We start from the raw sequence: 19,514 nt of genomic DNA on the forward strand, positions 1-19,514 counted from the left end.
GTCAACGGCAGTTACTGCGTGAACTAAACAAACTGTCAGTTATATTAAAGCTATTTTCTGCTTTAAATTCCTTAAATTAACATATATTAAGATTATGTCATTTAAAGTAATTGAATTCGTGTAATGAACCACAATTGCACAATCACCTAAATTTTAATTTAGGAAGATTGGGGTTCTATTTCTTGATGCGACTTGTGCTCACTCAGTTTCAGAGTGATAAGTGCCAGCTAGATTGGGAAATGAAGGCAGCCCACGCACAAGTCTGACCACATTGTACCATCATGCTCAAAATTATGGAGCTTTAACATTAATATATTTCGAAATTGCGGAGCAGTAACCTCCAGGTTTTGACTGAACGACTATTCGTTGTAGGTTGTGCTTTTCCAACTTCGCGTGTTCTAACCAACTTCAATGTGTCCAAATTTCAAAAATGCGTTCCTTTAATATCTTTGTTTCTTTCGAGATGTGGTTTAGGTTTTTATAGTTAAATGCAGAAGCGTAAAACAAATGCGCATTTGAAAAAAAATCACCCCGCAATCTAAATATGTAGCCATAAAGACATGGAAATATGAGCGCATAAAAAAACCATGTAAGGAATGGTGAATTTACTTTTAAAGCAAAGAAACATAAGATGACTAATTCACTAAGCTACAATGAATAAAGTGCGTTTTATCTCTATTAATCGTAAATACCCATACGTCATAATAGTAGTGCAGAGGGACTGAAAAGTGATACTTTGCTTCTATTAGATTCTTTGTTTATCTTTAAACACGTGTTTTCATTATGAAATACTAGAAAGAACTGTTACTGTTGCAGTTTCGTAATCTTTAGTAATTTTTTTGTCAGATGAAATATTTTCATTACCCTTCAAAATGGGTAATTTTGTATGACAACTAATGCTTAATAGGCTTTGACTAACATGGTGTATCCCAATTTTTTTTCCAAATCTAACTATAATTACTTACAGTTCACCAATTTTTTTTACCAAACTAAAAAAAAATATTTAGCTCTCCCATAATGCTCCCGAAGTTTAATTTTCTTTATCAATATCTTTAATTTGTTTAAAAAACCAACTGAACAATTAGTTTTGTTAAGTTATTTAGTTTTCGTTTTTTTAACTCTAGTTTCGTAAAGATTAGTTTCGTTTTTTGTAAATAAAACTCTAAAGATGCAGCAAAAATATAATCTATATGAAATGTATTATCTAGGTGAACTAGATTTCAGGCGGAAACTTTATTTTTCATTAACAAACACACATATTTTCAATTTTCAACTCAATTTTTAGTTATGTAGTAGTAGCTATTATGTAGCTACTATGCAGTAGCTATTATGTAGATATCATGCTGGGTTGATTAAGCGGACTTAATTGTTTTAACTGATAAGTAATTTGTTTCGTCATTATTTTTCATTCAAAACTTTATATTTTCGAACTTGAAATCTAAAATTTGTAAATATGCACTTATAGACTAATTCTTGAAAGAAAGTTAGTTTTAATTCAAGCATACACACAGTACAGAGAGAATATAAATATGAACCCGAAATAAGTTTAACGAAATTAAAGAGAAAAGTAATGAAATATTATAAAACTAATTATTACAATACAATAGACAGATTTACGTAAATTAGGTTTTAAAGACAAAATTAGAGTTTTTGGTTATAGATAGTGCGAAAGCTCTTTGTGAACGTGTTTTTATTCTTTTCGTTAAAATTTCAATTAAATAAAATCTTTATACTAATTTTTAAGAATTTATTGGTTTTGGTAATCTTATTAATTAGTATTATTAATGGTTTTTAAATATTTCTTTAATAACACCTTTCATTTACATTTGCTTAATTTCTTGAAAAGCACTCTTTATTTGCAACTGCTAAAAAATTTGAAATTTTGCAAGAAGACATTGAATCACCGTAACTAACTTAAAATGAAAGTAGGGCGCTTTAAAACATATATCTGAAAAAGTTCCATTTCATTAAAGGGAAAATTTATACAAAAAGATTTTTTTGAAGTTGCGAGGACTTTGAGAAATTTTATTACGAGAAAAAGTAACTTTGCCAAGAAAATTAAATTTGTAAAAAAAATTAAGAATTTGAAATTAAGATTTTGAGATAATTAAAAGCACTTAAAATAGAAAGAGACTCTCTAAAGCGAGTATTTGAAAAAGTTTCATAACAATAAAAGAAAAATTGATGAGCAAATTTTTTTTTTTGTGAATTTGCAAAATTATTGAAAAATTTTATTACCTGAAGAGGCAATTTTGTCAAAGCAATTAGCTTTGCAAAAATTAAGAAAATAAAATTAAGATGTTTAGTGAATCGAACTCATTGACAATTAAACCAAACACGAAGAGAGTATCTGAAAAAGTTTCGAAATAATAAAGAAAAAATAATATTTATAAACACCATTATATTTAGGACACTAGTAACCATTAAATATTAAGAGGTGTGCCAAGGAAACAAGTACGTTATCACTTTTAAATCAGTTGAAAGCTATCTAAATGTTTTGTTGGCATATCTAATATTTGGCCCATTTCGTTACACGAAGAAGGTCACTTAACTCAGAATCTCATGAAGTTAAAAAAGCATCATCAAAAACATCTTTTTTAAATATCGACTAAAGACACAAGCTGGAATTTTTTTTCTAAACAAACATATAATCTGCTGGTTAATGTAAGAATTATCAGTTAGTATTTTAGCATCAATCACTTTTTGAGAAGTCCCAAAAAATGACCATAATTTTCTTAGTAAAAATTTTAGTAAAATATTTTTGAATAAAATTTTAGGAGAAATAATTCATTTAAAGGATATTTTACTTAGATTCTAAGTAAACTATGCTCCAAAAGTAAGATTTATTGGAGCAATAGTTTGATGATAACGTTCCTATCACGTCGAAATTTATATTTTTTGGGGAAAACCAATAAAAAGGAGCATATAACTCAATAAAGAATTTGTAATAAAAAATTTTTTTGGAAAAAAAATCCTGATTTAGTTTAAAATATAACTGGGAATTTTGTAATTTATTATAAAGTAAAAACTAGAAGATGTAATGAGTATAAAATTCGATGTAAAATCATAACGTTAACTGAAACTTATTTAAATTAAAAACCGCAAAAAATGCTTTCCAATTCACTTTCCAAAAAAGTCGATTGTTTACAAAAAGTTTTGAGGTATTTCTTCTTAACCGTTTTTCTTTTTACGTTAAAAAGCTTTCATTCACCTTTAATGGATTGGAAAATAAAGAAAAATAATCAGTTCGAAGAAAATAATCAAAGGCCATAATTAAAAAATTATGGCCGTTGTTCTAATTGCTTAACTAAAGCGTTATGTCCTAATTTTTTCTTTCTGAATCTTTATTTTTGCCCCAATTTTCTATGAGATGGATAGAGACAAAAGAAGCCTTTACAAAAATCGAACAAACTGAAAAAAAACCTCTACTTCCCCCGGAGTTCTAAATAAAGCATCCAGAGATAACATTGGTAGGTTGCAAAGAGATCGTCTTGTCCCAACCTTTTTCCAAAGTTACAGAAATAAAATAGACCTGTAGGTTCAAATGGCAACCGTGTGTTTTTACCGACTGCCTCTCTCCTTGGTATTCTAAGCCAAGTTAAGGCACAGCCTCTCCCAAATATCAGGTTCTAAAAATGTTCTGGGTGTTGGGAATTTTTCCGTTGTTTGGCAAGCATCCCACTTAAGTCTTCCAGTTCCTTGGGTAGGCAAGAACAGTGAGGTTCTGGGGCTGTTCTTCTGGCTTGTTCTTTGCTCAGCGCGAACGGTTGAGATAGGTAAGGTGTCTTCCTAATCGGATAAAATAGTTAAAATACTTTAGTGATTTACAAAAGCAAGGATTCGAGTGTGATTTTTGGATTGTCAATTAAAAACTTTTGGAATAGTCTTCAGTGAAGTGCACTTAATTGTTTTTGCTTGGATTTTTATCGCCGTGCTATTTGTGTATTGGATTTAAAAAAAATAACATATCTATAAAATACTGCGAACGATTATTTATTATTTAGAAAGAATGGTTCTTTAACATATGTGAATGGCTAATTGAATTGATGTGGAATTATTTTTACTTGTCAATATTTTTATTCTTATAAAAAAATATTGTTTGATGGAATAAGATTGAGTTTTTCTTATGATAGTAGCTCGCTAATGTCGCATTCATGTGCTTACTAAGAATAATAGATAGTTTGTTGTCAATATAAACTTTTATACGAATAAATGACATAAGGATATTATTACTTTATGATTATTTCTTTGCATGTTATTCTCCTTTCTAAGAATTTTGCTATCGAAAAAAATATTTTATGAATTATATTTAGTAAATAGTTTGAAAAGGATTTGAATATATTCTGATTATTCTTCGAGTAGTTTTAATGCAGATAAGTACAAAATTACTTTTCATGAAGCATATCTCGATGAGATAAATAGATAGTTTATTTATTATATTTAGTGTATTTTATGAAATCAAGCAGATTGTGGAACAAAAGATAGAGTTAATTTCATTTAGTCTTCCTTAGTTCTTTAACACTGAAAGATTTTAAAAACAGTTGTAGAATGTTTAAATATTTAAATAATACATAGTTAGACATACAAATACATAGATTTAAATAATAAATAGACTACAAATACGACGATAAAAGAGTGAGTCAGTGATCTTTATTTATCAACTTCTGCATTTAACTTTAAATCAATTTTAGCATCTTAAAATTCTTCAAAATTGTCACTTTTATTACTTTAAATATAAGTAATTGTTATTAAAGCTTTAAAATAAAATTGTGCATTCTTTAAATATATGATAAATTTAGAAAAAAATTAACAAAACATTAAACATCTTTGCTATTTGTATACTGATAATAGTATTTTCATTTACTTTATCATGATTTCTTAAAAAATGTATTTAAAATTAATTATTTATAACTACATGTATTTGTGAAATATATAAACTGTATACGACTTATTATACGATATTAAATAATTCTTTTTTTTATAGGCTCTCTCTCTCTTATTCTTGAAACTTCCTAATGGCAGATTCCGACCGGGAATACAGGTATTATAGAAAATTATTGCAAATTATGACTTTTTTTGTCTTTTTATGTTTCTTGATTACTTCTATATGTTTTTAAAAATAGTTGTTTAAAATATATGCAATTTTTACCTTACGTAAAATGAATATTATGTTATATATTTAAAATATTTATATAAGTATCCCTATCTCATGAGGAAGAGAACGTAAAATCAGTTTTTATAATTTTATAAGTATTCAGAGAATTTACAATTCTAAAGTATTTACAATACTCTTTGTATTAAAAATTATTCAAAGATTTTTCAACCCATCATTGAATGCTATGCTAAATTATTGTTAAGCAAGCAAATTACTGTTTGAATTGTTAAAGTATTCAGGTTTTAAGCTTCTTGCTTTTTGTTTTAAAAAATACTAACAATATATTGTTTGCTTTCTCGCTATTTTCCAAAACTATCAAAATGTATTGAAGCTGCAATTCTTAAGCTTTATTGTCTTTCTTTTAAATTGTAGCATAATTTTCTAGCTGTAACATTTTAGATTTCATATTAGTCATAGTTAGATCTAGTAAATTGCTTTCGCTTCTGTACCAACAATACCATGACTATCATCATATTGTGAAATTTTGATAGTTAGTTTATTACAAATTTTTGCAATTTGTATCATTTGTGTTACTTTATACCATTTTGTATTGTGATAACATCTTGATCTATAAACATAATTCAGTACAATTATCACACTAAGCTCTAACTGTCTTTGGTAATAACATAAATCAAGTATTTCTGTTCAAAAGAAACCAAGTTGTTTAATTGTAGGAAGGTTTTTAAGTGTTATGTTCGTAAAATTATATATTAAAAATGATAATGTTAATAAAAATTATATTCATAAATAATAAATAAAGCCAATCCGTGCATATTATAATTATAAATAGTTAAAACAAGTCATAAATTATAAATTTCTATAGATTATGTTTTATTTTTTTTTGTGAAATTAAGAATTGGAAAAAAATGATGCAATTAAATATTACAAATGATCTATTTTTTTCAGTTTATTTTTTTTTTAAATTTCTATTTTTTAAACAGTTTTAAATATTGAAAAAAATTCTTTTTTATGTAAAGACGTTTGAAACCATAAAAGTATAATGTATATGTAATAAAACGAGACTTGTTCAAATAATTATTATTAAATATTTAAATTTAACATTGAGTTACAACCAAGCAAACCTAAGTACCACACGAATTCATTTTTTTCCACCACTGATTACATTTTAAGACAAAGTGTGGATTTGGTATACGAATGTATACCAAATTGGTATACCAATTTTTATATTATACCAATTATGCCATGCTATACCAATTTATTAATTATTATAAATTTATTTACAATACAATTATACACATACAATTTGTAATAATTATAAATTATACCACGGTATACCAGTTTTTAAATTAATGCAAGTTTTACACAAATTAAGAAATATTAAAGGCAAATTATTATACAACAAAAGCAAACGGAAAAAACTTTTAAAATTAATGCAAAAAACAATTTTACACTACATCGGACAGGTTTGTTCAAATTAGAAACTGCTAAATGTGTGTAAACATAATAAATGATGATTGATAATTCATTATCATATATATAATTGTAATTATTAAATGCTGCTTCATCAATAAATATCTAAATTCATCAAATATTTTTTCACAAATAGATCACCTGTGCCTCTTTTTCCAAATTATAAATAAGTCTTCTAGATAAAAAATTAGTCACCCCTAAAGAAATAATGAAAATTTTAATAATACTGAGGTAGTAATATAACCTCACCTCTTGACTCGTAAATCATGGGGATTTTGTTAAAAGGGATCCACTAGCTTTTGCATACATGCTGCATTCAGGTTAAGCCACTTTTTGAAAATTCGATTGCACAAATCCACCAAATGATGGGGATGCTGATTTAGGCATTTCACACCCTGTTATAACATAGAAACAAATAGCAATAGTATATCCTACAAATTTTCTGCGAGATCCAAGTTTGATGATTCTTCAGGTAATTTGAGAAGAGGGTTTGTGGTTAATAAAATAAGTCACATATTCTTTCAGTGATATGAACATTGCTATTCCCATCTTGAAAAATAAATTTATCAGCTGCGCACTCATCGTAAAGATGTTGACTGAAAGGTTTACCTATACATCTAGGTTGGCCGAAAGACCTACCCAACATCTAAAAACCTAGAATGTTAAAATGGACATATAGTTATATGATTGTGGTGCCCACAGTGAGCGTACCCGATCCATATGATGACAACATATCAAAATATCACAGGTCCATCTTCATTAATTTTATTTTACTTTATATCAGACATTGAACTGCCGACCCAATTCTGAGTTTACAACTATCAATGTTCAACTCCGTAGCCTTGTAATTTTGAACTCATCCTAGAAGATAAAAGAACTTATGGATCGAGTAATGGGCAATCTAGAACTCGCGAAGGACTTTTTGATTTAATAAACCAAATTTGCGTTACATGGAGAGGAACACCACGAAAACCTAAAACCGGTTAGCCTTACGTATTCTAACCCATTATCCATCTACCACTAATAATAGTTTACATTAGCACTGTAGTTGATGCTAGCCGGATGTGGAATTTGTATTGACCAGCCATTAGGATTCAAATCTGGGCTACCTCATTGGGAGGTGCGCACTCTATCCCCTGAGCCACCGCGGATCTCAAATTCATTAATTGATGCTTCTCATGTTTTTTCAAGGGGTGAAGTTTTTTTGTTCTTGGGCCCTTATTCTCAACAAATTTGTCTACGCCATCTTTGGTAAATGCTTGTTCTAATTACATTTACAATAGTTTTGCAAACAATGCTTTAATTTTTAATTAATCTCACAAATTGTTAGATATAAGGCTTGGTTTTAATGAGACTTTCTTTCTTTTAGAACTATGTAAGTTCTGATTACTATGTGATAGTCATGGTATTTAATAAAGCATGCTTTAATTAAAAGGCTTTTAGAAAAATAATACGTAGTGCCCTGATATATCTTACCATTCCATGTACTGCAGCTGAAAACGACATATCCACCTGAAGTTCGAGTTTTTTGAAGCCAGGTCTGTTCTTGTTCCTAAGCATTGCTTTTGGGGCCTGAATTTACATTACCTATTTGATTAAGGTAGGGTAATGCCTCATTGTGCGTTATATTTAAATCCCGTGTGAAGATTTCCCTCAGCATGGAGAACCTCAATCCTGATACTTTCCAATGTTCCACCATATTGTTCCGACATAGCACCTATAAATTTTAAATTAGAAAGTATTATTATGTTTTAATGTATGAATTGATTTTTTAAAATGTATTTAATGTGCCAATGAATTATAATTACTAAATATTCAAATGATGTATAGTAATTTAGAACAAATATTTTTCAATAGAGTATTCGTTTCTGAATTAAATAAATTTTGTTCATGAATTAATTTGGAAATTTTTGTCTTAAGGTAATATTGTGTTGATTCGCATGCGAAATATCAAATTCCTATTAAATAACAGCTATGATAGTATAAAATTTAATTGATTTATTCTTCAAAATATTAATTTATTTTTAATTGAAATTTATTTTTAGATTGATAAACTTTTTTCTTTATTGAAAATGTAATTTATACACTAAACCAAGTTTTCAAGTTATTCTTGCAATTCTTAAAAAAAAAAGTTTAAAAAGGTAGCTTTTCTTTATTATGAGTACTAAATAAGTTATCACAAAAAAAATCTTAAGCTAAAAAATAGTTAGAAGCTAGTTAAAAACGAGCTAATTTTTTAAATATAAATATGTGAATAATTAAACAATTGTGTTTTAGTTTGATTTCTAGTTTTCAGATTTTGATTTAACTAACCATAATGTTTATTTAAAAAAAGTATGCGTATCTTAATTGTTTTTAAAAATCTAACAGCAACTAATATTTAATAATGAAAGGAATAAAATGAAATAAATATTATTTAGTGATTACGGTGAATATGAACATTAATTCTATTGTTCAGTTTGTTCAGAAGTTTTCAGTTTGTAGTGGGAAACAACAAAATGCTCTATGATAAGTTCAGGATTAGAAAAATTATAAAAACAAATTTAAATTTAACTATATTCTTATAGTCAAAATGAAGTTCATTTTCGCTTTTGAACAGAAGAATTGAATATGCTGACAGACTTTGATGTTTTTTAAAGCTAGCATAAAGGGAAGTTATTCGTTGATTATGATTAAATAGATACTTAATGTCTAGGTTTTAAAGCTCTTATAATATCATAAATTACAGTGGTTGTTATGTTTAATAAATATTAGTTAGTTGATATTTACTTACAATTAAGTAACTACAAAATGCAAACTGTAGTTTGTACTTAATTTTTGCATGCATGAATATCACGTTAATTTCATATCTCCTTCTAATCTTCCATGACCCTAAATTTTTTATATCATTTATTAAGTATTCATATTTTCACGGTTGTGTAGATAATATATTGCTTATTTTACTATTTTTAGCAAATTATGTAAAATATCGTGTAATATGTTGTTTATTAACAGTGAGATTGAAAACTAGAGACATTAAAATATTCGTCGTCTGTAATATGACTTATATAGTCATATTTTTAGTATATAAAATATAAATAAAATGCTTAAAAGGTATTATCTAGATTCTGTTTGCTTTGTTTTTTGTTGACTGTGATTCTGTCAATCAAGAATTTATATTTGTTTGATCTAAAAGACTTAAATTTGTAAAGAAAGGGATCCAAAATTTTGCTTAATCTAATATTTTCATTATTTAATAGAAAATCTTTTCAACACGATATCTGTAATGTTCCTTTCTGAATGAAATGACTAACGTTCTTAAGTGAATGAAGTGTACTTTTGGAAGTTTTAAACGATATAATTTTTTATTAACTATGCTTATTTTTAAACTATAGCTAATTTAATTAATTTTTTTAAAACATAAAAGTGTAATTAATAAGCATTTTTATAATCAATACCTTTTTTACATTATTTGTATTTAGTTAGAATAATTTGCAGCGTGGAACTTAAACAAGTTCTTCATAAGATTAAAAGAAAGTTTTACACTTTTGTTATTAGGATTTCATGCTCTCTTTTTTTTATTAAATATCTTGTATTACAAAGTTTTAAAACAGTTGAAAAAGCAAAATTTCATTCAATGAGGACTTTTATTATTAAATGAGCATTTGCTTATAAATAGGAAGAACAGAAATGTTTTTTGCTTATTAAAATTACAAAAAAAATGTGATTATAATTTGTGATTATATTTTACAGCGAAGAGGAGGAGGAAGAAGAAGAAGTAGAAAAGTAAGTTTAATTTACTTTGAAAGAAAACGTGTTTAAATTTTTCTTCATCTGCTTTTTAGTATTTATAAAAAATTCAAAATTGTTTTAATAAGGAATAATGGCTTAGATTCATGTGAATTAGTACTCTTACTTTATAACCATCGTTGAACAGTCAAATCTATTTTTAGTTTACGCCTATCAATTTTATAACCGTTGTTGAACAGTCGATCCAATTTTGGTACTACTACGACTTTGGAGTTTTACTACTATACTAACGTTGAACTGCATAGCCTTGTAATTTTGAGCCTAATCTAGAAGACAAGGGACTTCCTGGATCGAGTAATGTTAGAAATTTGCTTTCGTGGTGGACCTTTTGGATGGAACTAACCAGCTTTTGCGTTACATCAGAGGAAAACCACAAAACCTTACCACGGTTAGCTCGATGGCAAGGGGACTCTAACTCATGATCCGTCTAACCACTAAGGATAGTTTACGTCAGCACTGTGGTCGGTGTGACCTGTGTGAGGAATTCGTATTGATCAGCCATCAATGGGATTCATCTCATTGAACTTTGAACGCTTTATCCCCTGAGCCTCTTATGATTATTCTGAACCCCTTATGATTATTCTGAGCCCCTTATGATTATTCTGAGCCCCTTATGATTATTCTGAGCCACTTACGATTACGATCAAATCCGCAATCTTGTCATTTTGAGCTCGACCCCGAAATCAAGTTACTATTTTATCAAACATCGGGGCAAAATAGCCTTCGCGGAGGAGTTTTTGTTATAATATGTAAAGGAAAACTTCCTCTGGCTTGCCCGGCGACAATGAAATTATAACCCATGATAAGTCTAATACTAAGTATATTTTATGCCAGCATTGTGAGCTATGAGAGCTGAAATCAGAATTTGTAGAGGTCAGCCATTGCTGGTATTCGAGCCTGGTTACTTCATTGCGAGTCGAGTGCCCTATACCTCGATCCAGGGTTGCTCTTGGGGAATTTATAGAGCATACAGAAGTGACTGGAAGCTGTTAAAAAGGAGCTTAAACTAGTCCTGGTTTAAAAATGTTGTACATTTTCTCATTACGTGTCTAAAATATGTCAGCCTAACGAAGCAAAATTTTAAAAAGTTTAATCTTTTAAGAATTTTAAAAAAAAATTATGGTTTATAATAAAAAAATATTATTTATGATTGATACAGAACTTTAAGAAGAGATGCAATAATTATGGAATTAAGTACTTCTTAAAGTTATTATTTTTTGTATTTAAAAATTATCTATGGTGAAAATTATTAAAGAAAAATAGATCAAGAAAACATTAAAAAAAAGAATTAAGACATATTTCAGTAAAACACATTATTCATGTTTAGGGAAGTGTATTTAATTGATATTCTGCCAAATGATAATGATAAAAATTACATTTATTACATCTTTTAAATTTTCATAAAAAGTGTAAGTGATTTAAATAGATGGTTAAAAAGTTTTAAAAAATTTCCAATTTTCTTGTTTATGCATTTAATTGAAAATATGCGGAAATTCGATAACAATAAAACCAATATAATTATATAAAAGGGCATAATGAAATAGTATTTTTATATCTAAATTTTGTAGTTTAATATTTTTAATGCATTTATTTTTTATTGTGTAGTAGTATTTGTAGTATAATATTTATGGCATTGAATATAAAATATGTAGAAAATGTATATTCTTGATAAAAAGAGGTTTGATTATTGAAAACAGGATAGAATTTAAAAACTATAATGTTGTATTATAAAATAATTTTACAACTAAAAATAAACAGCCATATATCATTTTAAATGATTTAAACATTTTGAATATTGTTTCAGAAATTTTCTGAAATACGATCCTCTAAGAAAAGGCACTTTATCTCCAAAGTAAATTCCACGTTTTATACTGTATTTGTAGTTGTTATGAAACTACCCCAGTCATCTCAAATCGTAAAAATGATAATTATTTAAATTTCATTATATTAATCCTCATAAATATTTATTAAAAATAGATTTTTCTAATTTATAATTAATTTATGTATTTTTAATCATTGTTTCTTTTCTTTTTTAGGAAGAAGTACGTTGAAAACTTTTTGTTTCTCTTTCGTTGATTTAACTTAATTGATTTAAGAGAGAAAAAATCAAGAGCTTTTAGAGCATCGAAAGGAAAGTTTATTACCTATTTGATATACAATTTTTTTACATACTCAAAATTAAAAAAAAGTCTTTTTTATCATGAGATGCTATATCCAATTGTATATAATTATGTTTAAAATATATATGGTGTTCCTAAATACTTCCCTTAATACAAAGTCTTAAAATTCTTGTGAAAATAAAATAAAACAGAATACGTATTAGAGATAGTAAATCATCGATTAAATCACGAAGAAAGAGAAAAACTTTAAAATACTTCACATTACGAGTGAGGATGAAGGGATTGATAACATAAAGATCTGATTGATTGCCTGATGAAACATTTGGTTTTTCTAATAATTGCCTTTCAATAACTTCTTATTTTATGAGGCAATAAAAAAAATGCTTTGATATTTCAAGTCTTTTCTCAATAATGTTTTTTGATAGTTCTTTTCACGCTTAAATCTTAATTAGCAGTCTTTTTTGTGTATAATTTTTTGACTTCATTTTGGGCAAAGGATTCAAAAATTATAAATAAAAGGAGGTCAACGAGGAACGCCATGTATAATTCATTATAAGCAAATGTTTTTTAAGAAAAAGCATTCATAATTCTAAATCATAAGTTTAAAAAAAATTTATAATCTTGATTCCCCTTTTTAAATAAATTACGCTTGCACTTTACGCAATTAACACTGCTTCTATAGCAGACTTAATTGTGTGGCAATTTTTGTAACATTTTTATACAACGTTTTAGAAATATTTTGCTTTAGAAGCATTTTTATAGCAATGATTATTATAATTAGTTAGAAAAAATATTTTATGCATATATTAGAATTTAGATATTTTATGATTGTTGCTTAAATGGCCTATTTTTTTAATAATTGGTGCAGTGCTCTTTGCCTAGGAGTAAATGATGGATTAATATAGTTGAGGAGTAATATTTATGTATCACTATTACTATACAAAATTATTCAAAGCTTATGTATATTTCATGTAATAAAAATTCGATCACATTTTTAATAAATTTCAATTTAATATTAAAATAGTACCTTTTGAATTAAGAACTGTAATTTTTAAGCCAAATATTTGAAAAAATTAATTATTACATAAATTTATAAAACCGTAAAACACATGATACAATAAAATGTCAAATGTAAAATTATAACAGTTTCTAAATTTTTTAGATTAAAAAAATTCAGTTCTGTATTTATATTTTAGAGCATGTAATTGCTGCTTCTAAAAAAGTTTTTAACATGTTTAGGCAGTGAAAATAAACTGGTATAAATTTTTTTTTCATAAAACAGATAGTATCATGAAATGTATACAAAATTTAAAGTGCCATAGAAATTTTATTTTCGGTGTTGTAAATGTTGTATTTATGGCAAAATTATATTTAGATTTTAATCAGTTCACTGTTTTTTTTCTAATAAAATTAGATATTCCGTTCATTGATTTAACGAAAGTGATTATTAAGGGACTAAGCTAGTGTGAAATTAGGAACAAAAACGACCGTCAGTTTCATCTAACTATATTATTTTTAGTTTATACGTTGTCTTCCTGATGAACATTTTTATTTGAATCGGTTTCATACTTTCTAAGTTCAGAGCTCTGTAATCCAGTTAGTTTATGAACCGCTTAAAGCAAATTAGTTTTAAAAGCCTTAGGTAGAATTGGTGCTAATAGCCTTTTTTGATTTTCCTTTTATCCAGGGCATCCAGTGGACAAAAAGCAACGTAAGTGGGATAAAATTTAAGAATGGGAATGCTCCACGTAAAACTCCCAAACCCCATAAATCCCAAAGCCTACTCGTTATATTTGCAAAAGTGACTCCCAATTGCATGTCACATGATGCTTATTGACTTTTTGCCCCGTAATTTTACCAAATCCACTATTTTGCATTTTAAACTTTGTTTGGTTTTGTTAATTTTTTTGTGGTTTGTTGTACGCATTTTTGTGGTAATACTATTTTCATTTTTGAAATCATATTTATTTTTTAAATTTTTAGATTTTTGTTTTGAGAAGATCATAAATTTTAAATCATTTTATATATTACACGACTAAAACCATTTTATGAAAAAATAGGTTAACAATAATTTATATGACTAAAAAAACTTATTTGTTAAAAGTTGCTATGATGATTTAATTGTTTATATAGAAGAAGCAAAATTTATAATTAAATAAATAAGCGTCGCTGTTAAGTATATTTTACAGTTATTCATTTTCTTAAAAAATTATTTTAAATTGTTTCCGAATTTCTCTCTCAATATGTTGTTTCACATATTCCAAATTTTATACAACCATTAATTACCGAATTGAGAAGAATGTCGAAGTCAATACCTTATGAAATGTAAACATTGAAGCGAAAGATACTTTCCTAAAAATCTATTCAAACACGAATAACAAAAACTAAATAAAAAGTCTGCACGTACTCGCATGAAAAATTAAGTATGCATGCATTTGCTTGCTCTTTGCTCTTTATTGTTATGAACCTTTTTTCATTTATGAACTTTGGACAAAACTAAAATGCTTAATTTTTATAATTTTAAAACTATTATTATGCACTATTATTAGAATTATTACTAAGATTAAACTAAACAACGTGGAAGTGTAAAATTAATGTTGCGAATACCGACATACATGCAATTATTTTGGTTCAAAAGGAAAAACCTTCTGTAGTGTCGAAATGCAATGAATTCGGTAGAGGCACAGAACTGCAGAAAAAATTACAAGCAAGATACAGCAAAGGAAAATAAGATTGAATAGAGTAATATTGAGAAAGCTAATCTCACAGAAATAGAAGTAAGGTACGAAAAAAGATTATTATGAGACTCTCAGACATTTTAAAACTTAATGAAGATCGATATCTAAGATTTCGACGAAAGCAGTTCTTCTAAAGTCAATCATTAACTACTCCATATTTACTAACTTAGATATCTTTTATTCATTTCATATTTTTAAAATAATAAACTAATTATATTTAATTTATTAATTTAATTATTATACGATTAATTTAATTAATTTACGATTAATTTACGATTAATTAATTTGATTATTGTACTTTGCTTGTAGTTTCTTCTGCTTTTCTATGTAACTTTTGTCGTTCTGTTTTTGACACTTACGAAGGTTCTTATTTAAGGAACGGAAATTATGTCTGTGTATAAAATATTGTTTCTGCCTTTTTCAAGGTTTTTAGCTATATTTACATACAGCTTAAATTTAGCCCATTTTATATTTGGATTATACCAAGAATTTGAAGAAGAATTTCAAAGTCCTTAATTAGATTTAAGCTTTTAAAGAGTGAGGAAGATTTTTTTAAAAATATTTTTAGAACAATAATATTTTTAAGAAAACATTTCTTTAAATTAATATAACCATATTTTCTTTTTAAAACAAATTAAAGAATATTCCATACATTTGATAGATAAGTTTAAATTTCTTTAATGTTTTCAAATGTAATTTTTATTTGCCAAAACTAACATTTTTAAAAATTATTTACAGTCGCGAAGAATCTCAATCGAAAATGACTGAAGCCGAAATCGCAATGGAAGTAAGATATTTCTTTTTACTATTAAAGAAAAAAAACTATTGATTAATTTTTTAATTCCTTTTTTTTAAAAAAAAGATAGTTTTTTCGATAATCAATAATTTTAAGTTAAGAACTTTTTAAAATATTCCATCATTTAAAGTTATTGTTTAAAAAGCATTTTAAGATAAAGATTTTTTTAAAGTTACTTTTTAAATGAAAAAAACGTTTTAGATCTAAATTCTTTTAAAAATGTAACACTTTTGTAATAACACAATTCCTTTTTCGAATGAAACGAAATTAAAAAATTGATTTCTTTAATAATTCATTTGTCAGCAAATATTTATTATTTTAAAAGATTTTCTTTCAATTTTCTTTTTGATCATTATTATTAATTCTTAATAATAATAATAATTCTTGTCAATTAATTAATAATTCATTCCATTTTCTATTATTTATCAATTGACAATGAATTATTATTGTATTAAATTAATGTTTAAAATAATTACTTTTGAATAAATGAACTAATCTTATAATTAGAGCAGTATTTTTGATACATATAAATAAATATTAAAATCATTCTCACTAGTGTTTGGTTTATTAACCATATTTTCATTTAATGCATTTCAATGTTACATAATTGCTTTAAATATATTAAATAGTTAGTGCAAACGATTCTTTTAGTCGCGAAGCACACTTGAAGAAACATACTTTTATCTACGTATTCGTTTTATTTAAGTTCAAATTATAATATCGAGCGGCAATTTAAAAATATTGCTTCAATAATTTGACTACTATGCTCAAAATTATTTTTATACTTGCAATTTTTCTTAATATTAAAGTTTAGGGACAAAATTTTTTACATGATATAGAAAATTTATGAAGTTATCACATTATGCTCTATTACATGATTTCGGGTTTTAAAATTATTTAAATTTACATGATGTAGGAATATATGTAACTTATAATCCTTTAACTCAAAGCATATTATGTTTTCAAGCCATTTAAATAATTATTTATAATAAAAAAATATTTTGGCTAAACAAAATTTGGAATTTATTATTTTTCAATCACGTAATGATTTACGGAGACATATACATAAGTAAATTTGCGGTTGGTTTATTTTTCACATCAATGTTTTAGGAGAAGTTGAGGAAGAAGAAGGAAGAAGATGAAGCCATGTGGGCTGAATACATTGAGCAATGGAGGAAACAAAGATCAAAGGAAGAAGAGGAACTCAAGAAACTTAAAGAACGACAAGTAAGCCGTATAAAATATATATGCAATGTGTGAAATGACTGTATTGAACAAAATGCCTTTTGTTCTTAGGAAAATTTTAAAATATAATAATTAATAGTATATACTCTGCCGTATCGTTGTATAGAATTCTTCTATGATTTTTATAATTTATTATAAAGAATGTCTAGACAATGTGTTAAATATTAGCTATTTTGTAGATTATTGGTTAATTTTGTCTGTGGTTATTATTTAGAATGTTTAGGCAATGCGTAAAGTATTAATCATTTCCTTTTGTACCTTAACAAAATATGTAAAATATAAGGATATATAAAAAAGATCAGAAAAGGAAAATAATGAGTGTGTATTTATTTATGCGGCTAATAACACTATAATAATATAATCTGATGAAGTTAAAAAAGAAAATAATAAAAATATATAAAAATAATGCATTATAACACTCGTACATGCTAAGCAATATCGTTTGATTAATTTAACTATTTTGAAACTCTGCTTTAGATCTATATTGGGAAAATTCTATCGTAGAAAATCATTTAGCTTTTAACCTTTCTTCTTATATTTCTTTGCCCAATGCTTTTCGAACAGATTAAAAAAAATAATGAATTATGCACAAAAATCGTAAAAAATAATAATCAATAAGTATAAATGAAAGTGTATAAAAATAATTAAATTTATTTAAAATATTGATCTGCAGAGGGGCGATGTGCGTTAATTTCGGTAATTTAAATTTTAATTAAATCTAACTAATTTACTTTACTAAATTATATACTTTTTCTAAAATAATTAATTATTTTATGACAATCATTGAGTTATTGTAGTTTTTGAGTGGCATTGTAATTTAATAAAACTTACATTTTTGTTTAATTTTTTCGTTTAGTTGTTTCTTTTATTTATTTTTTATTTGTTTCTTGTGTTAATTGAATTTAATATTAGATTTTATCGTGGAATATAGCTTTTAATTATTTTGTAATTTCACTTTTCATTTATTTTTACTCAGTAAATCGTAATCGCAAAAAATAGTTTTTTTTCTTCTTTTCAAGATTTGCATATTATTACTAGTTACCCTGTCAAATATTTAAAAAAAAATAGTTTTAATTTAACAAATTGCTTTTTTTCAATTTTTAAGATTTAACAAAATGCATATTATAATTATGATTAAATGCTGTTTAGTCAAATGATATTTTTCATTGAATTAATTATGATTTATCTCATGATTGAATCATTACTTCCGATAAATACTATAATTTAATAAAATCACAGAAATTTTCTTTATATCTATATTTTGATAACAAATTCAGTTTTTAGTGAACGATATGGAGTCTAAATGTTTTAGAGTCTATAGAATCTTCCTTGCATTAATATTATCCAAATGTATTGCTTACATTTCAAGTATTTCAACTTTTTAACTAAAATGTTTTGATAATTGTTATAACAGGCGAGACGTAAGGTAACGAGAGCCGAGCAAGAGAAACGAATGATGCAACTGAAAAAGAAGCAGGAAGAACAAAGGCAAAGAGAAATTGTGAGTAATAATATTAATAATAATAATAATAGAGTAAGAAAGAAATGAGAATAATAATAAAAATGCTATTATGAATATCAAGAGTATTTTTATAGTAATATAAATACTATAGATATTATTATTACTCTTATTGATATTATTATCATTATTTTACTTTGATTGTTTAAGTATCTTTTAACTACTTGATGCATAAAGAATTTACGAAACCTCTCTTTTAAACATTTAAATTGATTTAAAATTGTAATGATAAAAATTGACTGAATGGTGCCGTAATACGCAGATACATGCTTTACATGGAAACCATGGCGGTCAAATAAAATACTTTCTTGAATAATTTAAAATATGTAGATTATCATTATTTTGCGCAATGCTGTTGAATTAAAGACTCATTTTCTATCTTTGGAGTACCTTAAATGCAGTATGAATTAAGTGATAGCCTAAAAGCAAAATAGCGTGTTTAGTTAAAAATGAATAAATAGATAAAAGCTGGTATTTATATTAAAAATTCCATGCAGCATGTTTTAAACGTTAATTGTTTTGATACAAGAAACTTTAAGTACTATTTTAATTATAGTCAGATAATAAAGAATTCATTATTGCTCTTGTGAATTGATTACTGTTCAATATAATTTGTTAATCTCTCAGTTTTTCCGGGTGCTGCTTTCTAATGCTTAACAGATCAAAATATAACCTAAATTTATAATGTCTGCTTAGCAAATGGAGCATACGTAGGGAGAGA

At 26.1% G+C, this 19,514-nt stretch overlaps 1 protein-coding gene across 12 annotated transcripts in view; it reads left to right on the top strand.

The window, feature by feature from the left end:
• up (Troponin T, skeletal muscle) overlaps nt 1-19,514 on the top strand; it is a 44,131-nt gene that overhangs the window by 11,998 nt on the left and 12,619 nt on the right. For 2 of the 12 annotated variants that reach the window (XM_071177607.2, XM_071177598.2), the window contains exons 1-8: nt 3,694-3,776; nt 4,985-5,041; nt 8,080-8,186; nt 10,319-10,355; nt 14,183-14,206; nt 15,972-16,020; nt 17,140-17,256; nt 18,689-18,775. In XM_071177607.2, the coding sequence (XP_071033708.1) occupies nt 15,994-16,020; nt 17,140-17,256; nt 18,689-18,775 (231 nt within the window). In that variant the 5' untranslated portion in view covers nt 3,694-3,776; nt 4,985-5,041; nt 8,080-8,186; ... (1 more) ...; nt 14,183-14,206; nt 15,972-15,993. Of the gene's footprint in view, nt 1-3,693; nt 3,891-4,984; nt 5,042-8,079; nt 8,187-10,318; nt 10,356-12,485; nt 12,505-14,180; nt 14,207-15,971; nt 16,021-17,139; nt 17,257-18,688; nt 18,776-19,514 lie in introns of those variants that run through there. The other 10 variants (XM_071177606.2, XM_071177597.2, XM_071177610.2 and 7 more) reach the window with 6 other exon arrangements.

This window comes from Parasteatoda tepidariorum, chromosome 2, assembly GCF_982258835.1.
Source record: "Parasteatoda tepidariorum strain Cologne lab strain chromosome 2, Ptep-v5.0, whole genome shotgun sequence".
Classification (NCBI taxonomy): domain Eukaryota; kingdom Metazoa; phylum Arthropoda; class Arachnida; order Araneae; family Theridiidae; genus Parasteatoda; species Parasteatoda tepidariorum.